General features: G+C 37.7%; 1 protein-coding gene across 2 annotated transcripts in view; it reads left to right on the top strand.

Moving 5' to 3' along the window:
• NCK1 (NCK adaptor protein 1) overlaps nucleotides 1-15,288 on the top strand; it is a 66,985-nt gene extending 51,697 nt beyond the window's left edge. For both annotated transcript variants that reach the window (XM_058552527.1, XM_058552537.1), the window contains exons 3-4: nucleotides 10,943-11,652; nucleotides 14,248-15,288. In XM_058552527.1, the coding sequence (XP_058408510.1) occupies nucleotides 10,943-11,652; nucleotides 14,248-14,442 (905 nt within the window). In that variant the 3' untranslated portion in view covers nucleotides 14,443-15,288. The remainder of the gene's footprint in view (nucleotides 1-10,942; nucleotides 11,653-14,247) is intronic.
• The last annotated feature ends 7,085 nt before the right edge of the window (nucleotides 15,289-22,373 follow it).

Below are 22,373 nucleotides of genomic sequence, written 5' to 3'. Positions count from 1 at the left end.
GTATATATAAACCATTCGTCCCTTAATGAGCACCTAGGTTGCTTCCAGGTCTTGGCTATTGTGAATAAAGCTTCAGTGAACATAGGGGTGCATATATCTTTACGCGTTCATGTTTTCTTGTTCTTTGGATAAATACCCAGCAATGGAATAGCTGGATTGTATGGTAGTTCTATTCTTAATTTTTTGAGGAATCTCCATACTGTTTTCCATAGTGGCTGCACCAGTTTGCACTCCCACCAGCAGTGTATGAGAGTTCCCTTCTCTCCACATCCTCTATAACACTTATTTCCTGCCTTGTTAATTACAGCCATTCTGAATGGCGTGAGGTGATATCTTGCTGTTGTTTTGATTTGCATTTCCCTAATAATTAGTGATGTTGAACATCTTTTCATGTGCCTGTTGGCCGTCTGTCTTTCTTCTTTGAAGGAATGTCTGTTCAGGTCTTTTGCCCATTTTTTTAATTGGGTTGTTAGTTTTTTTGTTGTTGAGATATATGAGTTCTTTATATATTTTGGATATTAACCCCTTATCAGATATATGGTTTGAAAATATCTTCTCCCACTTGTTAAGTTGTCTTTTCGTTTTGTTGAGGGTCTCCTTTGCTGTGCAGAAGCTTTTTAGTGTGATGTAGTCCCATTTGTTTATTTTTCCTATTGTTTCCATTGCTTGATCAAATGTGGTACTTGAAAATATGCTGCTAAGACGATGTTGAAGAATGTGCTGCCTGTGTTTTCTTCCAGAAGTTTCATGGTTTCAGGTCTTACATTCAAGTCTTTAATCCATTTTGAGTTAATTTTTGTGTATGGTTTAAGATAATGGTCTACTTCCCTTCTTTTGCACGTGGCTCTCCAGTTTTCCCAAAACCATTTATTGAAGAGACTTTCCTTTCTCTATTGTATGTTCTTGGCTCCCTTGTCAAAAATTAGCTTTCCATAGATGTGTGGGTTTATTTCTGGGCTCTCGATTCTGTTCCATTGATCTGTGTGTCTGTTTTTGTGCCAATACCATGCTGTTTTGATTACTATAGCTTTGTAGTATATTTTGAAATCAGGTAGTGTGATACCTCCAGTCTTGTTCTTTTTTCTCAGGATTCCTTTCGCTATTCGGGTTCTTTTGTTGTTCCATATAAATTTTAGGATTCTTTGTTCTGTTTCTGTGAAAAATGTCGTTGGAACTTGGATAGGGAATCTATAGATTGCTTTAGGAAGTATGGACATTTTAGCTGTTAATTCTTCCAATCCAGGAGCATGGAATATCTTTCCATTTCTTTGTGTCATCTTCTATTTCTTTCAGCAATGTTTTGTAGTTTTCAGTGTACAGGTCTTTCATCTCTTTGGTTAAGTTCATTCCTAGGTATTTTATTCTTTTTGTTGCAGTTGTAAATGGGATTGTATTCTTTTTTTTTTTTTTTTTTGGTGAGGAAGATTGGCCCCGAGCTAACATCTGTGGCCAGTTTTCCTCTTTTTGCTGAGGAAGATTGGCCCTGAGCTAACATCTAGGGCCGTCTTCCTCAATTTTGTACGTGGGACGCTGCCACAGCATGGCTTGATGAGCAGTGCATTGGTCCATGCCTGGGATTCAAGTCCGTGAACCCTGGGCCACTGAAGCAGAACACACGAACTTAACCGCTATGCCACCAGGCCAGCCCCTGGGGTTGTATTCTTAATTTCTCTTTCTGCTACTTCGTTGTTAGTGTATTGAAACACAACTGATTTTTGTGTGTTGATTTTGTATCCTGCAACTTTACCATATTCATTTGTTATTTCTAAAAGTTTTTTGGTGGATTCATTAGAGTTTTCCATATATAAAATCATGTCATCTGCAAATAGTGACAGTTTCACTTCTTCCTTTCCAATTTGGATCCCTTTTATTTCTTTTTCTTGCCTGATTGCTCTGGCTAGGACTTCCAGTACTATGTTACATAGGAGTGGTGAGATTGAGCATCCTTGTCTGGTTCCTGTTCTTAGAGGGATAGCTTTCGGTTTTTCTCCATTGAGAATGATACTAGCTGTGGGTTTGTCATATATGGCCTTTATTATGTTGAGGTACTTTCCTTCTATACTCATTTTATTCAGGGTTTTTATCATAAATGGATGCTGTATCTTGCCAAATGCTTTCTCTGCATCTATTGAGATGATCATGTGATTTTTATTCTTCGTTTTGTTAATGTGGTGTATCATGTTGATTGATTTGCGGATGTTGAACCATCCCTGCATCTCTGGAATAAATCCCACTTAATCATAGTTGTAAGGCAGAAGATGTGAGGCGTAAGTTTTAATAAGGTTTTGGGAAGAAACTAGCAAACAGGGGTAAACTAAGTCTTGAAGGTGGAAACATTATCTATTCAGGGGATTTAAGTAGCCCATTTTTATTAAAATTTTTGGTAGTTTAAGTGCAGGGCATTATAGAAAGATGCTTTTATTTAACATTTACTATATGTACTGTGCTATTACTTTATATTATTTTATTCGGTTCTCACAACACTCTCATGCTAAGTTGTGTTTTCTCCATTTCTAAGCTCAGAAAAGTGAAAAAGCTTGCTCAAGATTCTACAGTTAATAAGTGGTATTGCTGAGATTTGAACCCTAAAGATTGATTCGAACTCTGTGCTGTTTTCAGTAATCTATACCATAAGCTTGGAGAGGAAGGCTGAGGACATTCTAGATAGGACTGTAGATTCTAGGCACAGTACTTCTCTTAATTTGATAGGCAATGAAGAGCCACTATTTGCTTTTGAGCAATACTGTCATGTGATTGCAGCTATATTCATAAGAAGATTAGACTGGATAATATGGATGATGGGTTGAAGTGGAACAGATTGGATTAGTAAGGAAACTAGTGTAGAGGGTAGTGAAGGCTCAAGCACAATTATGGGCCTGAACTAGCACATGAATAGTGGGAATGGAAAGCATCCCACTCTAAGGATTTGACGTGGGAATCTTTTATGAGAAAAATTTTTCTGAGGTAAAATTCGTATAACGTAAAATTAACCTTTTCTTTTTTTGAGGAAGATTGGCCCTGTGCTAACATCTGTTGCCAGTCTTCCTCTTTTTCTTTTTTTCTCCCCAAAGCCCCAGTACATAGTTGTGTATCACAGTTATAGAGTTGTAGCTTTTCTGTGTGGGACACTGCCTCAGCATGTCTTGATGAGCGGTGAGTAGGTCCACACTCAGGATCCGAACCGGTGAACCCTGGGCCACCCAAGTGGAACACGTGAAGTTAACTGGCCCCAAAATTAACCATTTTAAAGTGTACAATTCAGTGGTATTTAGTACATTGACAGTGTTATGCAACCATCACATCTGTCTAATTCAAAACTGTTTTCATCACCCCAAAAGGAACCCCTATTCCCATTAAGCAGTCACTCCTTGTTACCCCCTCCCTTCAGCCCCTGGCAACCACTCATCTGCTTTCTGTCTGTATGGATTTACCTGTTCTGGCTATTTCATATAAATGGAATCATACAATGTGTGACCTTTTATGTCTGGTTTTTTTTTTTTTTTTTTTCACTTAGCATACTATTTTTGAGGTTCATCCATGTTGTAGCATGTATCACTACTTTATCCCTTTTATGGCTGAATAATATTGCATTATATGGATATACCACATTTTGTTTATCCATTCATCTGTTGATGGATATTTGGGTTGTTTCTACCTTTTGGTTATTGTAAATAGTGAAGCTATGAACATTTGTGTACAAGTATTTGTTTGAATACCTGTTTTCAGTTCTTTTGGGTATATACCGAGGAGTGGAATTATTGGATCATATGGTAGTTCTGTGTTTAACATTTTGAGGAACCATCAAACTGTTTTCCACAGCAGTTGTGCCATTTTAAGTTTTGATCAGCAGCATAAGAGGGGTTCCAGTTTCTCCATATCCTCACCAGCACTTGTTATTTTCTGCTTTTTGGTTTGGTTTTATTACAGCCATCCTAGTAGGTGGGAAGTGGTATTTCATTGTGGTTTTGATTTATATTTCCCTAATGACTAATGATGTTGAGCGTCTTTTCATGTGTTTTTTTGGCATTTGTGTATCTTCATTGGGGGTAAGTGTTTATTCAAGTCCTTTGCCTATTTTTGTTTTTCTTTTTGTTATTAGGTTTTAAGAGTTCTTTATATGTTCTCGATATAGACCCTTATCAGAATTATGATTTGCAAATATTCTTTCTTAGTTTTCTGTAGGTTGTCTTTTCACTTTCTTGATAGTGTCCTCTGCACATATGTTCTTTATTTTAATGAAGTAGAATTTATCTTCTTTTTTTGGTTGCTTGTGCTTTTGTGTTAAATCTAAGAATCCATGGCTAAATCCAAAGTCATGAAGACTTTCCTTTATGTTTTCTTCTGAGAGTTTTAAAGTTTTAACTCTTATATTTTGGTCATTGATCCATTTTGAGTTAATTTTTGTGTATGGTGTGAAGTAGAAGTCCAATTTCATTCTTTTGCACGTGGATCTCTAGTTGTCCCAGCACCATTTGTTGAAGAGACCATTCCTTCCCCCATTAAATGGTCTTCGCACCCTTGTCGAAAATCAGTTGACCACAGCTCAATGGATTTATTTCAGGATTCTCAATTCTATTCTGTTGGTCTATATGTCTGTCCTTTTATGCCAGTACCACACTGTTTTGATTACTGTGGCTTTGTAGTAAGTTTTGAAATTGGGAAGTGTGAGTCTTCCAACTTTGTTTTCTTTTTCAAGATTGTTTTGGCTATTTGGGGTCCCTTGCAATTCCAAATGAATTTTAGGATCAGCTTTTTCATTTCTGCAAAAAAAGGATATTGGAACTTTGATAAGGATTACATTGAATTTGTGAATCACTTTGGCTAGTATTGCCGTCTAAAAATATTGTCTTCAAATCCATAAACATAGAATGTCCATTTGTTTAGGTCTTCTTTAGTTTTTTTCAGCAATATTTTGTCAGTGTACATGTCTTGTACCTCCTGGATTAAATTTATTACTATTTTATTCTTCTTAATGCTATTATAAATGGAATTGTTTTCTTAATTTCCTCTTCAGATTGTTCATTGCCACTGTATAGAGATACAACTAATTTTTCTGTGTTGATTTTGTATCTTGCAACTTTGTTAAATTCATTTATTCTAACATTTTTTTTGTGTAGATTCTTTAGGATTTTCTATATATAAGATCATGTCATCTGTGAATAAAGATTATTTTACTTCTTCCTTTCCAGTTTGGAGATCTCTTATTTCTTTTCTTATCTAATTGCTCTGGCTAGCACTTTGAGTGCAGTGTTGAATAGAAGTGGTGAAAGAGGACATCCATATCTTATTCCTGATCTTAGGGGAAAGCTTTTTCCCTCTTTGACATTTGAGTGTGATGATAAGTGTGGGTTTTTCATCATCAATTGAGATGATTGTGTGTTGTTTTTTTCCCTTCGTTCTATGAATGTGGTGTATAATGTTGATTTTCACGTGTTGAACCACCTTTACATTCCTGGGACACAAGTCCCACTTGGCCCTGATATACAGTCCTCTTAACATGCTGCTATATTCAGTTTGCTAGTATAGATGATCCTTAGTTTTTACAGATTTCATATTTGTGAATTTGCCTACTTGCTAACATTTATTTGTAAGCCCCAAATTGATACTCACAGTGCTTTTGCAGACATGTGCAGGCAAAAAATTTGAGTTGCCTGATGCACATGTTGCCAGCTGAGGTCAAACAAGGTGATTCTCTGCCTTCTTGTTTCAGCTCTCATACTGTAAATAAGTGTCCTTTTCACCTTTTAGTGCCATATTTTTTGCATTTTTTTTCCCTTGTAGTTTTGCTGTTTAAAATGGCCCCCAAACATAGTTCTAAAGTGTGGTCTAGTGTTCCTAAGCACAAGAAAGCTGTGATTTGTCTTGTGGGAAAATATGTATGTTAGATAAGCTTTATTCAGGCGTGAGTTATAGTGATGCTGGCCGTGAGTTCAATGTTAATGAATCAGTAATTTATATTAAAGTGTCTTTAAAGAGAAACACATAAAACAAAGTTATGTCTTGATTGATTGACAAAAATGTGAACAGACTTGCAAGACCTGCTCCTGTATTTCTCCTAGGAGCAGTGGTTCAATATCTGCTAATTCAATATTTGTGGTGACTTTATAGACCATAACTACCATGAATAACAAGAATTGACTATTTTGTTGAGGATTTTTGCATCTGTTTCTTCTTAAGTCAGTTTTGGTAATTTGTGTGTTTCTAGCAGTTTGTCCTTTTCATCTAGGTTATCTAATTTATTGACATATGGTTGTTCATAGTGTTTTCTTACTCTTTTATTTCTATAAGGTCTCTAGTAATGTCCCCACTTCGTTTCTGATTTTAATAATTTGAGGCTTCTCTCTTTTGGTCAGTCTAGCTAAAGATTTGTCAATTTTGCTGATATTTTCAAAGACCAACTTTTGGTTTTATTGATTCTTTGTTGTTTTTCTATTCTGTTTATGTTTATATCTGCTCTAATTTTTATTATATCCTTCCTTTTGCTGGGTTTGGGTTTAGCTTGATCTTTTTGTAGTTCCTTAAGAAGTAAATTAGGTTATTGATTTGAGATTGATTCTCTTTTTTAATGTGAGTTTTTAGAGCTTTAAATTTCCCTCTGAGCACTGCCTTTGCTGCAGCCTGTAGGTTTTGGCATGTTGTGTTTTCATTTTCATTTGTCTCAAAATATTTTCTAATCTCACCTGTAATTTCTTTGACTCACCAGTTGTTTTAAGTGTGTCGATTAATTTCCATGTATTTGTGAATTTTCCAGTTTTCCTTTCTGTTATTTCTAGTTTTATTCCATTGTGGTAAAAGAAGGTATTTTATATGATTTCAGTCTCTTTAAATTTATTCAGGCTTTTCTTTTGGCCTAACATATGGTTTATTTTGGAGAGTGTTCTATGTGCACTGGAGAAGAATGTATATTCTGCTGTTGTTTACCAGTGTTCAATATATATCTGTTAGGTCTCTTTTCCTCCTCTTTTGCTGAGGAAGATGGGCTCTGGGCTAACAACAGTGCCCATCTTCCTCTACTTTATATGTGGGACGCCTGCCACAGCATGGCTTGATAAGCCCGTGCACAGGTCTGCGCCCAGGATCTGAACCCGTGAACCCCAGGCCTCCAAAGCGGAGCGCTCAAACTTAACTACTATGCCACCAGGCTGGCCCCAAACATCTTAATTTTTTAACAATCAAGTTTTAACCTAATACAAACTTAGCTTCAATAGTATTCAAAATTCTGTTCCTTTACTGTTCCATCTTTATACATTGTGTGCCCATTAACCTAGATTTGAAATTATTGTTTTATACATTTGCATCTTAAATCATATAGGAAAAAAAGAGGACATAACAAGCCAAAAATGTAATGCTACTGGTTTTATATTTATGAATGTAGCTGCCTTTACCATTGTTCTTTATTTCCTCATATGACTTCAAGTTACTGTTAAGTGTCCTTTCATTTCAGCCTGGAGGACTCCCTTGAGCACTTCTTGTAGCACAGGTGTAGTGTGACACACTCCTTCAGTTTTTGTTTTTCTGGGAGTGTCTTAATTTCTCCTTTGGTTTGAAGGATAGTTTTGCTATTATAGACTTCTTGATTGACAGTTTTTCTTTCAGCATCAGATTCTACCCCTCCCTGGGGTTTGTTGTTGCTTCTTCTTATGGGTGGTGGTTGTTTGCTTGTTTAGTGACTTTTCTAAGCTGTTTTTGTAAAGTCTATTTTCTTTGTCGTGTGGCCACTGAACTCTGTGTTCTGTTTGCTTAGTTGTCAGCTAGTGTTTTGACAGTTTCCTTAAACACATGGAACTAAAGAAAAAGAAAAAAATACTCTTCCAACACTTAGCCAGGCCATTTACAACTATGCCTTAGCCTCCACTTACTGCTTCTTCAGATCCTGAAGGTCAGGCATAGGTGAAAGCTTAGGGTCTTCTCAGGCCTTTGCTGAGCATGTGTCCAGCCCTGGCTATGTGCGTGTTCTTCTTGATTCTCTGTTATACACAGGAGCTTTTAAAAACCCTTATTACCACACATATATCCTTTCCCAAACGTTTTCTTCCCAGTTTTTCAATCTGTCTGTTCCTTGTCCCAGTTATTGTCCCTTACCCCAGGCTGTTTCATCGGTTAAATGATGTCAGTAAAAGACACTCTAGCCCTGGGAATTCTCCAAGTTGAGTGAAACCAATGCAAGACAGTGTGCTGGTCTTTCAGATAGCTACCAGACAGCTTGCAACCCACAATCACAATTCTTTGAGAATAAGATCTGTATTGCTCCCTCTAGGATTAGGAGTGCAGGTTGCTGTCCTCATAGCTGCCACTGATTTGGGATGTAAGAGATGGTAGGCAGGAGACTTAAAATGCCACAGTGCTGTCTTACTACAAAGCAGCAGCTGCTTTCTTCACTAAGCCTTGCCCTAGTTTTTGTAATTTTTTTACTAGATTCCAGAGTTCTGCAAAAGTTGATTCTGACATTATTTTCCAGTTCATTAATTACTTTTTTTGGAGGGCTGGAGCCCTAGAATTCCCTATTCTGCCAGAAGTCCCTGATGTTGGGATTTTTCAGGATGATGGTACCATTAACCAGAAGTAAGGAAATTGGGAGAGAGGGAGTTGATTATGGATATGGGAGAGGTTATTTATATTTGGACATGGGTGATGTATTTGAGGTGCTGATAGTATAGTCTGTAGATGTCTAGTGACAATTGGAATTGTAGTGCTTGCATTCCAGAAAGAGGTGAGAGCTGTAAAGAGACCTTGGAAACTTCTATATAGAAGTTATAGAAAATGAAAGTGTATGGTTTCCTTGAAGTAGAGGGCAAGTCCAAGCATGGCATCTTGGGAAACACTTTAAACTAAGGAATCATTCACTTATTCATTCAGCAGACTTTCACTTTGTTCCTACTATTAGTGTAGGTACTGCTAAGCGCTGGAGATACAGGGTAATAAGATCCAGTTTTCTGCCCTCAGGAAGCTCACTCTCTTACTAAGGAAGATGGACAAGTGAACAAGTACAATGCAATTTTATAATAAGGTTTAGAAGAGGCATAGAGAATATTTAAACTGGACAGGGACCGTAAGAGGCACATAAGAATATTTAAACGGGTCAGTAGAGAAAACGGGACTCTCAGGGAAGTTAGAGAAGGAGAAAATGATGGAGCGAGTGATCTGTGATCTTGGTTGCTGTATGGAGAGTTTGAAAAGACTGAGGACTCCAGAAGGTACTGATTTGTCTGTAAAGAGGTGAAACGGTTTTCATAAGTTTTACTTGAATAGTTTTGGTAGAATGGTGGCGATAGAGGACCACCTTATAAGTTGGGAGTGAGTGAGTGAGTGGGGAAAAAGTTGAAGGAAAAGGGGAAGACCACTTTTTAAAGAATAGTGTAGTTTAAAAGGAGTAGCAGAGTTAAGTAACTTTATTTTGGAATAAAAGTAATCTGAGTGTGTTTTTAGACAGTGGGAGCTGAGTAAGAGGAAAACAAGGATGGCCAAGAGGCTCCAAAGAGGCAGGAAAGATGGTGTTAAGAATCCAGGAGAGGGTGCTGGTCCCCTCGCTTAGCGGTTAAGTGCACGCGCTCCGCTACTGGCAGCCCAGGTTCAGATCCTGGGCGTGCACCGATGCACCACTTGTCTGGCCATGCTGAGGTGGTGTCCTACATACAGCAACTAGAAGGATGTGCAACTGTGACATACAACTATCTACTGGGGCTTTGGGGAGAAAAAGGAGGAAAAAAAAGAATCCAGGAGGATCAGAGGTTGGAAACTTGGGTGAAGAAAAACAATGAGGGTAATGAGAAAGAGTTTTGAGATAGTGAGAAGGTATTTGAGAAGTTTTACCTAGGAATACCTCAGTTTTCTCGGTAAAGGTAGAACAAAAAATCTTGTGCTAAGAAATGAGTAGCAGTGATAATGGCTGACTGAAGTTGATGTAGCATACATTTATAATAATAGTACCATTTGGTGATTTTCTCATTTCTTTCAACAAATGTATATGAAGCATCTAGTACTAAGTACTATATGAGATCCTTGGGATTATATCTGTGAACCAAGTAAACAAAAATCCCTGCCCTTGTGTAGCTGACATGAGAATGGGGTCAGGGGAGACAAACAAGTAGATAATATATTATTTTAAAATAAACATATGAGGTAAATAGAGCAACCTGGGTCTGGGAACTAAGGAAGCAAATAGGAGGATTACCCAGACCTAAATACAGTTTTATCTTGCACATCAAGTTGTAATTTAAGTTTTTGTTTTATTTCTATATAGCTAATTGTGGAATCTAGATTAATAAACTAAGACAAGAAGAATATGGGTTAAGATATTAGATTGTAGATATGAGAGAAATAATCTATTTACATTTAAGAGAAAATTTGTTAATTTAGGACAACTTTATAATTATAAAGGCCTTTGACAAGAGAAAAGATGAGAAGGGTAAACTCTTATGTAATAACTGCAGTTAAGTGTGTGGTTATGAAAAGAGAATTTGTGAAGGGGGTCAAAGTACAGACTTCCAGGGGCTGGCCCGGTGGCGTAGTGGTTGGGTTTGCACGCTCTGCTTCAGCAGCCCAGGGTTCATGGGTTCAGGATCTGAAACCACGAACCTTGGGTGTGGACCTAACGCCATTCATCAAGCCAATGCTGTGGCAGCGTTCTGCATACAAGATAGAGGAAGATTGGTATGGAGGTAAGTTCAGGATTAGTCTTCCTCAGGCAAAAAGAGGAAGATTCCGCCACAGATGTTAGCTCAGGGCCAATCTTCCTCACCAAAAAAAAAAAAAAAATACAAACTTTCAGTTATGAAATAAATAAGTCATGGGGATATAAAAACAAAGAAAGATATTTGCTATCTAAATGTAAGGCTTAAAAGAACCACAGAGTTGAAGATCCTTTTTTAATAGTGAAGAAATTGGTTTTTTTGGTTATCAGTGGATTATATTCTCTTCTCATTACCCCTTTTTATTTAAACAGGCATTGGAAAAGTGAAAAGAAAACCTAGTGTGCCAGATTCTGCATCTCCTGCTGATGATAGCTTTGACCCAGGGGAACGGCTCTATGACCTCAACATGCCTGCTTATGTGAAATTTAACTACATGGCAGAGAGAGAGGATGAATTGTCATTGATAAAAGGGACGAAGGTGATCGTCATGGAGAAATGCAGTGATGGGTGGTGGCGGGGTAGCTACAATGGACAAGTTGGATGGTTCCCTTCAAACTATGTAACTGAGGAAGGTGAAAGTCCTTTAGGTGACCATGTAGGTTCTCTGTCAGAGAAATTAGCCGCAGTCGTCAATAACCTAAATACTGGGCAAGTGTTGCATGTGGTACAGGCTCTTTACCCATTCAGCTCATCCAATGATGAAGAACTTAATTTTGAGAAAGGAGATGTAATGGATGTTATTGAAAAACCTGAAAATGACCCTGAGTGGTGGAAATGCAGGAAGATCAATGGAATGGTTGGTCTGGTGCCTAAAAACTATGTTACCATTATGCAGAATAATCCGTTAACCTCAGGTTTGGAACCATCACCTCCACAGTGTGATTATATTAGGCCTTCACTCACTGGAAAGTTTGCTGGCAATCCATGGTATTATGGGAAAGTCACCAGGCATCAAGCAGAAATGGCATTAAATGAAAGAGGGCGTGAAGGTGATTTCCTCATTCGTGATAGTGAATCTTCGGTAAGTTGATTTTCAAAGGTAAATGGAAATAGAGCTCTGGGTATTAAAAAAAAAAAAAAAAAGTAAATAGAAGATTAGACAGGTTAAGTGGCTTCCCTAAAATTAACCAGGTAGTAAGTTGGGACATAAGCGTACATGTTCTGAAGCTAAAGTCAATGTTCTTTCCAACTGTATTTATTTTGAATAAAATATAGCCCTAGCAGTGATACTACACTGGATTATTTGGCCTTGTCTAGTTTTGTTGGTTTTGCATTCCTGAAATAATTTTCTGTTGCATTAAACTGAGAAGTTAACACTGGCTTCTTCATTGAGAGTAGAACAATGCAATAGACTAAGCTGGGAAAACAGTTTTAAGTTGCTTATTGGATGCACCATTATGCTTATATAGGAAATCCCAAATTTAAAAAATTGATATTTAAGTTACTTCATAAATTGGTCGTTTGGAAGTTGGAAATACACTTCTATTATGTACCTCAAAAACCTATTTTAACATTCACTGTATTTGAATGCATTTGCTATAAAAGATAAATTCTATTCTAATACTAATAAAATTATAAAACCATAAAAATTGAATAAGAAAATTATGTGAGCTCTTTTGGGAACTCTCTGGGATATCAGCATTTGGTGATACTCATTTCCCTTAAAAATAGCCTTTATTTTTCCTTGATAAAGGATACCACTACTTTTCAGATCATGATTAGTACTGGCTTTGTTTGTGTGTATGTAGTTGTACAGAAGTGAATGTGTGATTGTACAGAAGGTTGAAAGTCAGTAGAAAACCTGTCAGTGTGAGTGGTGTGTGTGTGTGTGTGTGTGTGTAAGAGAGGGAGAGAGGAAATGAGAGGAGAGACTGAGATAATTGAACTGCCCAACGTGAAATTCAGGAAATGGGGCCTGTACAAAACCCCTGAGGAAGAGTAGGTGGTTGATGATAGGGAAGAGTAGTAGGATTTGTTTCCTGTTGGATGCCTAACCTGGCCCTGCTTTCCAGGACAAGCAATGCGCAGAGGGGTTAGGAAGGGAGTGACCTTGGAGTGGGTAACCATAAGTATGGGGTGTTTCCAAGAAGCCCACTGTTTGAAACTTTGGCAGTAACTGTATAAAAAGAGGCTTCTGGGGTTGATATAGACATTCAGAAGAGTGTTAAGTTAAAAAAAAAAAAAAAAAAACCCTAATAAAGTAGCTTGAGGGCCAGCTCCTGTGGCCTAGTGGTTCAGTTTGGTGTGCTGCGCTTCGGTGGCCCTGTTTGGATTCCTGGGTGTGGACGTACACTGCTGGTCACTGGGCATGCTGTGGCAGCGGCCCACATACAAAATAGAGGAAGATTTGCAACAGATGTTAGCTCTGGGCAAATCTTCCTCAAGCAAACAGAGGATGATTGGGGACAGATGTTAGCCCAGGGTGAATCTTCCTCAGAAAAAAGAAAGAAAGTAGCTTGATTGCAGAATACTGTGTATTTTCTCGTAGGTGATTGAGCATAGGTATTAGCCAAAATATATCATTAATTTTAGCAGTAGAATTTTTAAAGTAGAGGTGTCAAACAGGCATATATTGTTTGACTTACACAATGTTTTTAAACGTTTGAATTCATTGTCAGTATTTAAATATTCGGAGATTTATTATAAAAATTCAGACGTCAGACCTCCTTTCTAAAATCGGAAGGCCTCGGCCCGGTGGCACAAGTGGTTAAGTGCGCGTGCTCTGCTGCGGCGGCCTGGGGTTTGCCGGTTCAGATCCCGGGCACGCACTGACGCACCGCTTGTCAAGCCGTGCTGTGGCGGCGTCCCATATAAAGTGGAGGAATATGGGCATGGATGTTAGCCCAGGGCCAGTCTTCCTCAGCAAAAAAAGAGGAGGATTGGCAGATGTTAGCACAGGGCTGATCTCCTCACACACAAAAAAAATAAAATAAAATTGGAAGGCCTGTCAACATTGAGCTCGTATTCCCACAAGGCAACAGTCGCAGCTCAGTGGCCACCTCCTTTAGACTGGCCATGCACTGTTGTTTCCTCCGTCTAGCCACCGTGTCACTTGTTTACATTTCTTTTTTGCCCCTTGTAGGCATTTGAGTTATGACCTCTCATTAGAGCTTACGTTAATTCTCATTTTTGTGTCCTTCATCTTTGAGAATTGAGAGTGTTATCTCACTTACTCTGTAAGTACTGTTAGCTACTGATTGAAAAGGGGTGGATGTCTTGGATCTTTCACGTGTTTCTCCAGTGGTCTGACTGGAGAGAAGATACCTCTTGTGCTTCAGATGTTAAATGAAAGAATTTGCCGTGGGTGTTAGGTAGAGCATATTAGTTAAGTGACTTTGGAGTCTGACTGTTTGGGTTTGAATCCTGGCTCTGTTGTTAACTAAATGGATGATCTTGGGCAACTTAGCTTCTCTCAGCCTCGATTTTCTCATCTATAAAATGGCTTTATTTTGAGGCATAAAGGAGATGATCTCTGTAAATAATTTAGCATAGTGCCTAGTACTTACTTAGTAAGTGCTCAAGTGCTCAAGCACTTAGTAAGTGCTTTTATTGTTTATATAAAAATGCTAATTAATGTCTTTCAGTATGTTAACCCTACATGTTTTTTTTCTTTTAGCCAAATGATTTCTCAGTATCACTAAAAGCGCAAGGGAAAAACAAGCATTTTAAAGTCCAACTAAAAGAGACTGTCTACTGCATTGGGCAGCGTAAATTCAGCACCATGGAAGAACTTGTAGAACATTACAAAAAGGCACCAATTTTTACAAGTGAACAAGGAGAAAAATTATATCTTATCAAGCATTTATCATGATAACTGCTGACCAAAAGTGACTGCTACACAGCTATAATTCGTCATGTAATTGAAGACTGAGAAAATGTTGGTCCAATCGTACTTGATTGGAAATTGCTGTTTCTAACTCTGTATGAGAATTGACTATAATACCTAAGTATTTTTGTTATAACTCAGCCCATACAAATATACTACGTATGCAAAGCATCTGCATAGAGCACTTCCTTATCCTTGGTCTTCTGTTTGGTTTTTTTGCTGTTTTTGCTTCTAATATTAAGGTTTATATTTTGAAAAAATGATGCAGATTGAAAGTCTTTATATGGGAGAATTTCTTTATTGCCTTTATTTCCTTGTAAGGGCACCATATTAGTCACTTTCACAATGGTTTCTCTTCATATAAAGTTATTATATCAGTATGTGACATATGCTAAAATAAATTTCTTGGAGAATGTTAATCTTTTCTGTGACTAAATAGCAATAATAAATGGAAAATTAGAAATTATTTTCAGGTATTATATTTGTCACAAGCCATTGTAAATATCGAGTATGTTGTGTCTGCCATTATTTTAAAAAATTCATTTAATGTAAAGCGAAACAAATGGAACATAGGTTAGAAAACATGTCTTGTACAATTTCAATTTTCAACTGTTGGAAACAAAAATCTCTAAATTTTGAAAAATTTTTTTTTGGTGCTTCTCTCTCATCTGGTTTTTCAAGAGAAAAAAGCAGTCAGTCACTGAGATATTTAGCTTTTCAAACTAAATGGATGCTCTAGTGTTATTTTTTCCCCTAATGTTGTGTTACCAAAGCATCTTGTATTAGAATATGTTATATCTGTGCCAATGTGGAATAAAGCTATGGCCAAGATTTGGGGTAAGAGGAGGCAATAAGATACTTAGTTTCCCCCCATCCGTAAACATCAATAATTATCAGGCATAGTATTTCTATTTTCTTTTCCTCCTTTCAGCTTTGAGTTTTGTTGACTGGGACACTAAAATTGATGTATACCTGGGGAAAAGATAAGATGTGCTCATGGTTAGAGAAAATTGTTTTTAAAATCTTATTTTTGCAGGTGCTTCCATCATGTTTTTGTTTACCAAGCAGAAGTTTGGGTGTATGGATGAAAGGTTACTAGAGAGTATTGAATCAACTTCTGTAGGTCACAGAAGAAAACAAGTTGTGTTTTATGGTCACAGCTTTCTTCTCCATTATTAATTCTGGAGATTTAAATTTAAGCAAAGCAACCTTCAATATTTTAATTGAAAATACTTATTAAAACCACATAACTTAGTAAATGGTAGGAAGTCATATGATATTTTCAAAAATTTCTCCAATGCTGCCTAAGCAAATGAATGTTTCCATTCCTTAATAATTAGAAACAGACATTTAATACACCAGAATTACTGAGGTTAAAATTAAAATTCTCTAATTCATGAGGTTTTTGGGTTTTTTAATTTGTTTTATTTTAAAATATTTTTTTATTCTTTAAATCTTAAAATCATTTAAAGACTTATGTTGCCACTGGGTGGCAGCCCTGGCTTCTCGCACTAAGCAACAGGAGTCAGCAAATATAATTAAGATATTGATGTATAGTCTTTCATCTTTGTTACATCTGCTTTTAAAGCCTTTTCTTTCATGTTTCGTTATCTTTCTCAGTCCCCTTTTGTTTATTAGGGTGATTATTAGTAGGTAAGTTTAATGGAAATAAAAGTAATGTATGCTTACCTTTTTTGCTGTAAAGTCACTTGAATATAAATTGAAGGAAATAGTTTTAAAGTGGTTGTAAAATGACTGGGTAGTAAAAATCTTTTCATTTCATTTTAAACAAACATTCGATGATGCTTTCTTTTTGTTCTTCATCTCTGTTTTCTTTTTCCAGCCTTCTTTATAAAAAAAAAAGAATGTTTGTTAAAAAAAAAAAAGAGCAGTTAAAACTTTGTATCACAGACATGAGCTATTTGTAGCAAACCCCACTGAGCAGCAATGTTAAGGCTTTTAAGAAAGTAGCTAGGAATGGAGTAGCACTGGAAGCAGAAGGCGTATTTCTCTGCTATAATTAGATTTATAATAACTAGAGAGTTCCCAGATAGCCCATGTGTGCCAATAATACCTATTGTGTCCTCTTTTTATTATGCAATGAAAACCTCACTGGGAACTACTTAATTTTGTACTTCAACATTTTGTCAATTTTTTAAAAGTCTTAAACCAATCCTTACGCCATTGGCTGTTTTTATAAGCATGAATTTTACTTGAAGCAATTTTCTTAAGAACTAGAACAACATAGCTAGCTAGTAGCTGTAAACTTAGTAGCGAAAAGGTATTGCTGCTCTGTTACTTGGTCCTAAATCCTCAGGGTTCAGCTGAATATATATTCACACATATATATTATACATCTTTCACTATACGCAGTAACACAGGCACTTGGCACTGTTAAGGACAGTGTGTCACAGATATATCACTAAACAAAGAAGGAATGCTAAGTGCAATGCATTGCCATTGCCGGAAGAATAAAGGCCTAGTAGGTGAGCAGCTTGGGTTGTTAGAATAAGGTCATCCTCAGAGATACATAAATTAAGCTTTAATGCTCTAATTCTATTGTCTAATCCAGAGATTGCAAAGAAGCAGGGCCACTACTGTCTGTGAAAATTAGGAAAAGGCACCTCTTCCGCCCAGGAAGCCCAGCCCCTCTTCTTGTTGTGAAGTCTAAGTTTCACCACCACCGTTTCCCCCACCCCTCATCTTGGCCAGGTGCCGTGTTCAATCAAATGGGAATACAGTTCAACCCACACAGTGCCTAAAAAAATAGTTAACATTTAAAAATTGGGGGATTTCACATAAAATTCAGAGTTCTGGGTTCCCTTGAAAAAGGAGAAGTGGACAATACTGGAGTTGAATTCCCACCAGGCGACTTATCAGATGGATGTCCTCTTATTTTCACCAATGCATATGGTAAAAAAAAAATTCAACGTAAAAAAGTCTTCCAACCCTTATCTCCCTAGTTCACATCTCCAAATGCAGTTACTGTTACTCCCTATTTTTCCAAGTTTTCGATATAGAATCAGGAAACTATCATTTTTCAGAAACACTTCCGGTGCAATGTCCAAATCAATAAATTAGGAACGTAGCATTACAACATGCTTTAACTTTTCCACTTTAATATTTTCCTAGAAGATAAGGGGGGTCCTTCGTAATCTTGTATTTATATAGATCTTTTGACTGTTTCCAAATGGCTTCAAAACTGTAGTCACTTCTTCCTTAAAGGACATTTGATATAGATGATGAGATCCTCATTTTATGTTCTGAATAGCATCCAGTGGACTTTTTAAAAAATGCCACATTACTGCTTCTGGGGAAAACCATTATTTGATTCTAATGCAAGGCAAAGTAGGAAGCTCTTCTCTTCTGATAAGCTGGTTCTATTGGTTTAGCAAGTTTATGTGACTCAACTCTGTCATCTTCTAAACACTGACAAGCATACTATGCATACTCCACACCCTAATTTTTTGCTGTTACATGACTTAAACCAAGTGACCGAGGAACCAAAATATATTTTTCTAGGTTACTAATGAGGTGTTCTTTTGATCTGAAAGCATATACAGTTTGCTGAGACTTGCTTGTTTAATGAGGAGAACCTAAATTGAGCTTGGTGAGATTTTAAAGAGCAGGAAAATTATTATTGAAGAGCAGTTGTTATTGGCCGTGTTCACAGAGGTAAATGTTTTAAACCAAAGTGTCTTTTTGGGACTATGTTTGCTGGCCAGAGCACTTGCATTATCTCAAATATTTCAGAATTGGCCTGATGCCTACAATGGTTTAACACAAACTTTACCTGCTGGACTGGCTGATTTTTAAACGTTTCCACTCAAACCACTTTAAATTTAAGCTGTTTTTAAAGCTCACAGGAAAACTGGTCTCAGTATTTTGGAATAATGTTGCAAATTTTATTTGTGGTTATAACTACAGAACACAAAAAGAGTACTCAATTTCCCCTCCAGTTTTCTTATATCTCATGGAATGATAATGACTTTCAAACAGGAAAACAAACATAAATAGGCAATTAAAAATAGACATCTAAAATAGTTAAGATATATAGTTCCTTTACATAAATTTCTGGGCTGAGATAATTTATATCATAGACTATGTAGAAAATTTGCAGATAGCCTTTGGGAAATTATGGAGACGGGGACCCAGAATGAGACTGATGTGTTGTCTGTTTTAGGCTAAACACAGGAATGATTATTAATTAGTATTTTTTGAGCCCTTAGGGAAGAAGTTAGTAATCCCTGAATAAGCATGTCTTTTCTAGGAACAAGTAAGGACAAACAGACTTTTGATATGGTTTCTAGACTATAGATAAGGGAGATGTTATAGAAAACAAATACTGATTTTATCGGGACATATGCTAATCACTTGGCACCAAGATGAAAAAAATATTTTTTGAACTGTTATATCTATGTGTATGGTAATGTCTGTTTAAATAGCTTTTAGAGATATTTTATCTGTCATCCAACCATCCACCCAACTCACCTCAAATATTTGATTGCGCGGGTGCCAGACTGTTCTAAACTAGCAATATGATAGTGAAGAAAATGGACAAAGTTGTCCAAAAGCTGTCATCAAACTTACATTTCTAATGATGTAATGTCTAATGAAGAAGTGCTCTGAAGAAAAAATAGAGTAGGTTGAGGGGGTTGGAGAGTGAAAGTAGGGGTATTAATTTATGTAGGATGATCAAAGGAGGCCTCTAATAAGATTGACCTTGGAGTATACTGTGTGCTCCACTTAATAGAATCACTGATGACTGGGATTAAACCAGTGGTTGAGTGAAAATAAAGCAACTAAAATCATTTGAGAATTATATTAAGATCTTCACTATTACAGAGCATTGTTTTCTGGTTTTAAAGTTTAAAATTGAATTACATGGTATTTGTTTTATTTAAATGTGCATCTTTTAACTATGTAGGGCTCTTCTGCATAAAGCCGAATTCTCCATCTTAAGAGTTGTTGGGGAAGGTGACTTAGAAAAAAATCAGTTTGTAACTACGGAAAGGAGGGCTGTTTGACAGCCTTAAGGGTTTTAATTGATCACACCCTAAGGAAGGAATTGAGCTTAAGGGAGGATAAATTCCTGATGTTCTGCACTGGAGGAAATTGAAAAACTAAAGTATGTTCAGAGAAGGTGAAAAAGGGCTGCAAGAACCCTGGAAACTAGAGCTTGGAAGTGTGCGGAAATTACATCTGGAGCAGACTCAATCAAAACAGCAGTTAGAAGAATCTAAGACAAGGGGAATTCAACTGTTTAAATACCCTATGTTACTTCCAGAAAAAAAAAAAAAAAAGATGATGAGTTACAACTAAATGTTAGATGTGCTAAAACACAGGACATAGATATTTAGGAATCTTACTTAGTAAAGGGAAGAGAACTATTCTGTGCTAAGTAGGGCAAGTAAGGGGTATTGGAATGGAGTAATTGACCACGTAGTTGGTGCCAGGGCCAGCACATATCCTGCGCTTGCACAACGTAAGAGTGAATGCCTCAAATTTTGTGCCCTAACGCCTCTCTTCGCTTCATTCTAGTCTGGGCCCTGTGGGGCTCAGAGGGCTTGGGAGTCTCTTCCTTGACTATGAACCTCCTTATCCCTCCCCACTGCATCTTTACCCTTCTACAAAAACGCCGTATCTTCTTGCTTTTCCTTCCATAATTAAATATCAAATATTTAAGTTGCAAATAGTGTAATAGGAAAAAAATTCCTGTTTCTAGACTACCTGCTTATGATAGGAAATAGGTCTATTCTTCCAGCAGTTCATCTTCAGACATAGATGATCCTTCAACTCTGGAAGGCACTGGAAATTAACCTGAGAAGTGCAGGCAACAGGTTAGAGGATAGTTTGGTTTTGGCATGTTGCATAGGCAAAAGATCATAGCCAGCTGATGAGAAGGTATAGAAAGAGAAGTACCTCAAAGGCAGAAGAGAAAGGCAAGATCAGAGTCAGGGATGTCCAGGCAAGGGTAGGGGCTAGCAGGTAAGGCATAGCCCTCCTGAAGTCACCTGATAGTGGGGGCCAAGCAGAGGTGGATGGTCTGAGTTCCTTGTTGAGTCATGAACCACTCCTGAGAGGGACCGTCATTTAAAAGCTGTTATGGGCAGGTAGCATTACCCCTCAGTGCCCCTTGAGGTGTGCTGAGCCTAGGATGGAGACTTTCCTTGCAGTGGCTTGTGAAGGATTGGCAGGCAGTACTGCCTTATCAGCATGGCAGTGCTGGTCAGGGGCATCTTGACAAGGATCCATGCCCACGTAGAGCTAACTATCTTAAGACCTCAAGCTTTGGTGGACAACTCTCCTTCTTCCCCCACGGCATAGCTGAAGAGTCTTGTTCTTTCCCTCCCATTTTTCTGTTTACTTACCTTTTCCTTTTCATTCTTAATCTTCCTCTCAACGTTTCCATCCTTGGGCCTTGCTCTTGCCATTCTCCCAGTTGGAATGCTAAACTGTGAATGCATCTCTCCTACCCAAATCTAAATGGGTACATACTTGGAACTCCATATTGGGATCTGTCTATTCTCTAAAGCCTTTGCTAATCTGGATCACTCACTCTTCTATGCCCCTCGGACACGTTGTGAGCCCTCCTTTGGGGCTAATTGGAAGGCAGTAAGATGAGTGAAAAGAACTTGGAGTTACACAGACCTCGATTCGAATTTCTGTCTCCATCCCTGAATAGCTCTGTGATCTATAGTAAATAAATTTCTCTGAGCCCTGTGTCCTCATCTGAAAAGTTGGGAATCAGATCTTACCTTGAAAGTCTGTTGTATAATACGTGGAAATGTATACAATTATGGAAAGCCTGTAGGACAATTCCTGGCACATAATACATATCCAGTACATATTGGCCTTTATTGTTGGCTTTTAACATGTGGAAACTGTGGGCAGAAGTGGATTTAGGACAGAGGAATCAGGAAGCCAGGAGACTGAGGACAGATGTTGAGGCCAGCATGGATGAAGCTCTCCCAAGTTGAGGTGCGTCCAGACCCAAAGTCAAGTGGAGCCAGGATCAGATGCCAGGGGAGCACTGGGAGACTGTACAAGCAGCTGGTGACCAGAGGTCAGGGCACAGATGACTCACAGGGCACACTGACTCACAGTGCTGGGGTCAAGGAGAGCATGCACCAAGTCTTCTTGACTGTGGTGTAGCAAAAAGATATACAGCTAATGTTTACTGTACACTTACTTTGCTAGATCTTGTACCATCTCATTTAGTCCTCACAACAGCCCTATGAATTAGGTACTATTATAATTGTCTCCAATTTACAAATGAGGACACTAAAACAAGTTGTTTAAATGACTTGCCTAAAATACAAACAATAAGCGGCAGAGCCTGGATGCCACCCCAGGCAGCCTGGCCCCAGAGCCCATGCTTTTAGCTACTACCCTCTAGTAGGTATCTCCAATTGGAAGCCTTCCTTTGCTGATCCAGGGGCCAAATCGAAGGATGCACAGCCCACAGAGGGCCAGCCAGTCAGAGCAAATAATCCCTAATGTATTTATTGTTAATATTATTAATATAACAAATGGTTAATACAGAATTTGTGAAGACCTACTGTATCCCTGGCACTGTGATAATAAGCTTCTCATTCTTTAATTCCCACAACTATTATGCAAGACATCATTGTATCTATTTTATAAGTGAAAAAACGAGGCTCCTGGAGTTGATTTCTTTCCCTTCACATCAAAAGAGCACTACTTTCCCCATCCGCTCCTCAACCTATAACTATCCACTTCTGATTCAAGCTCTCCACTGAAACTCTTCTTACTGAGATTACAAATGACCTTCCAGGTGCTAAGTCCAGGGGACGTTTTTCAATGATTAACCCAATGACTCTCTCTTCTGCACTCTCCCTTGACGATCACTCCATCCTTCATCATTTCCAGGACCATAATTTGTTCCAGGACCA

The sequence above is a fragment of the Diceros bicornis genome, chromosome 2 (assembly GCF_020826845.1).
Source record: "Diceros bicornis minor isolate mBicDic1 chromosome 2, mDicBic1.mat.cur, whole genome shotgun sequence".
Classification (NCBI taxonomy): domain Eukaryota; kingdom Metazoa; phylum Chordata; class Mammalia; order Perissodactyla; family Rhinocerotidae; genus Diceros; species Diceros bicornis.
This window is presented reverse-complemented; position numbering and strand designations above follow the sequence as displayed.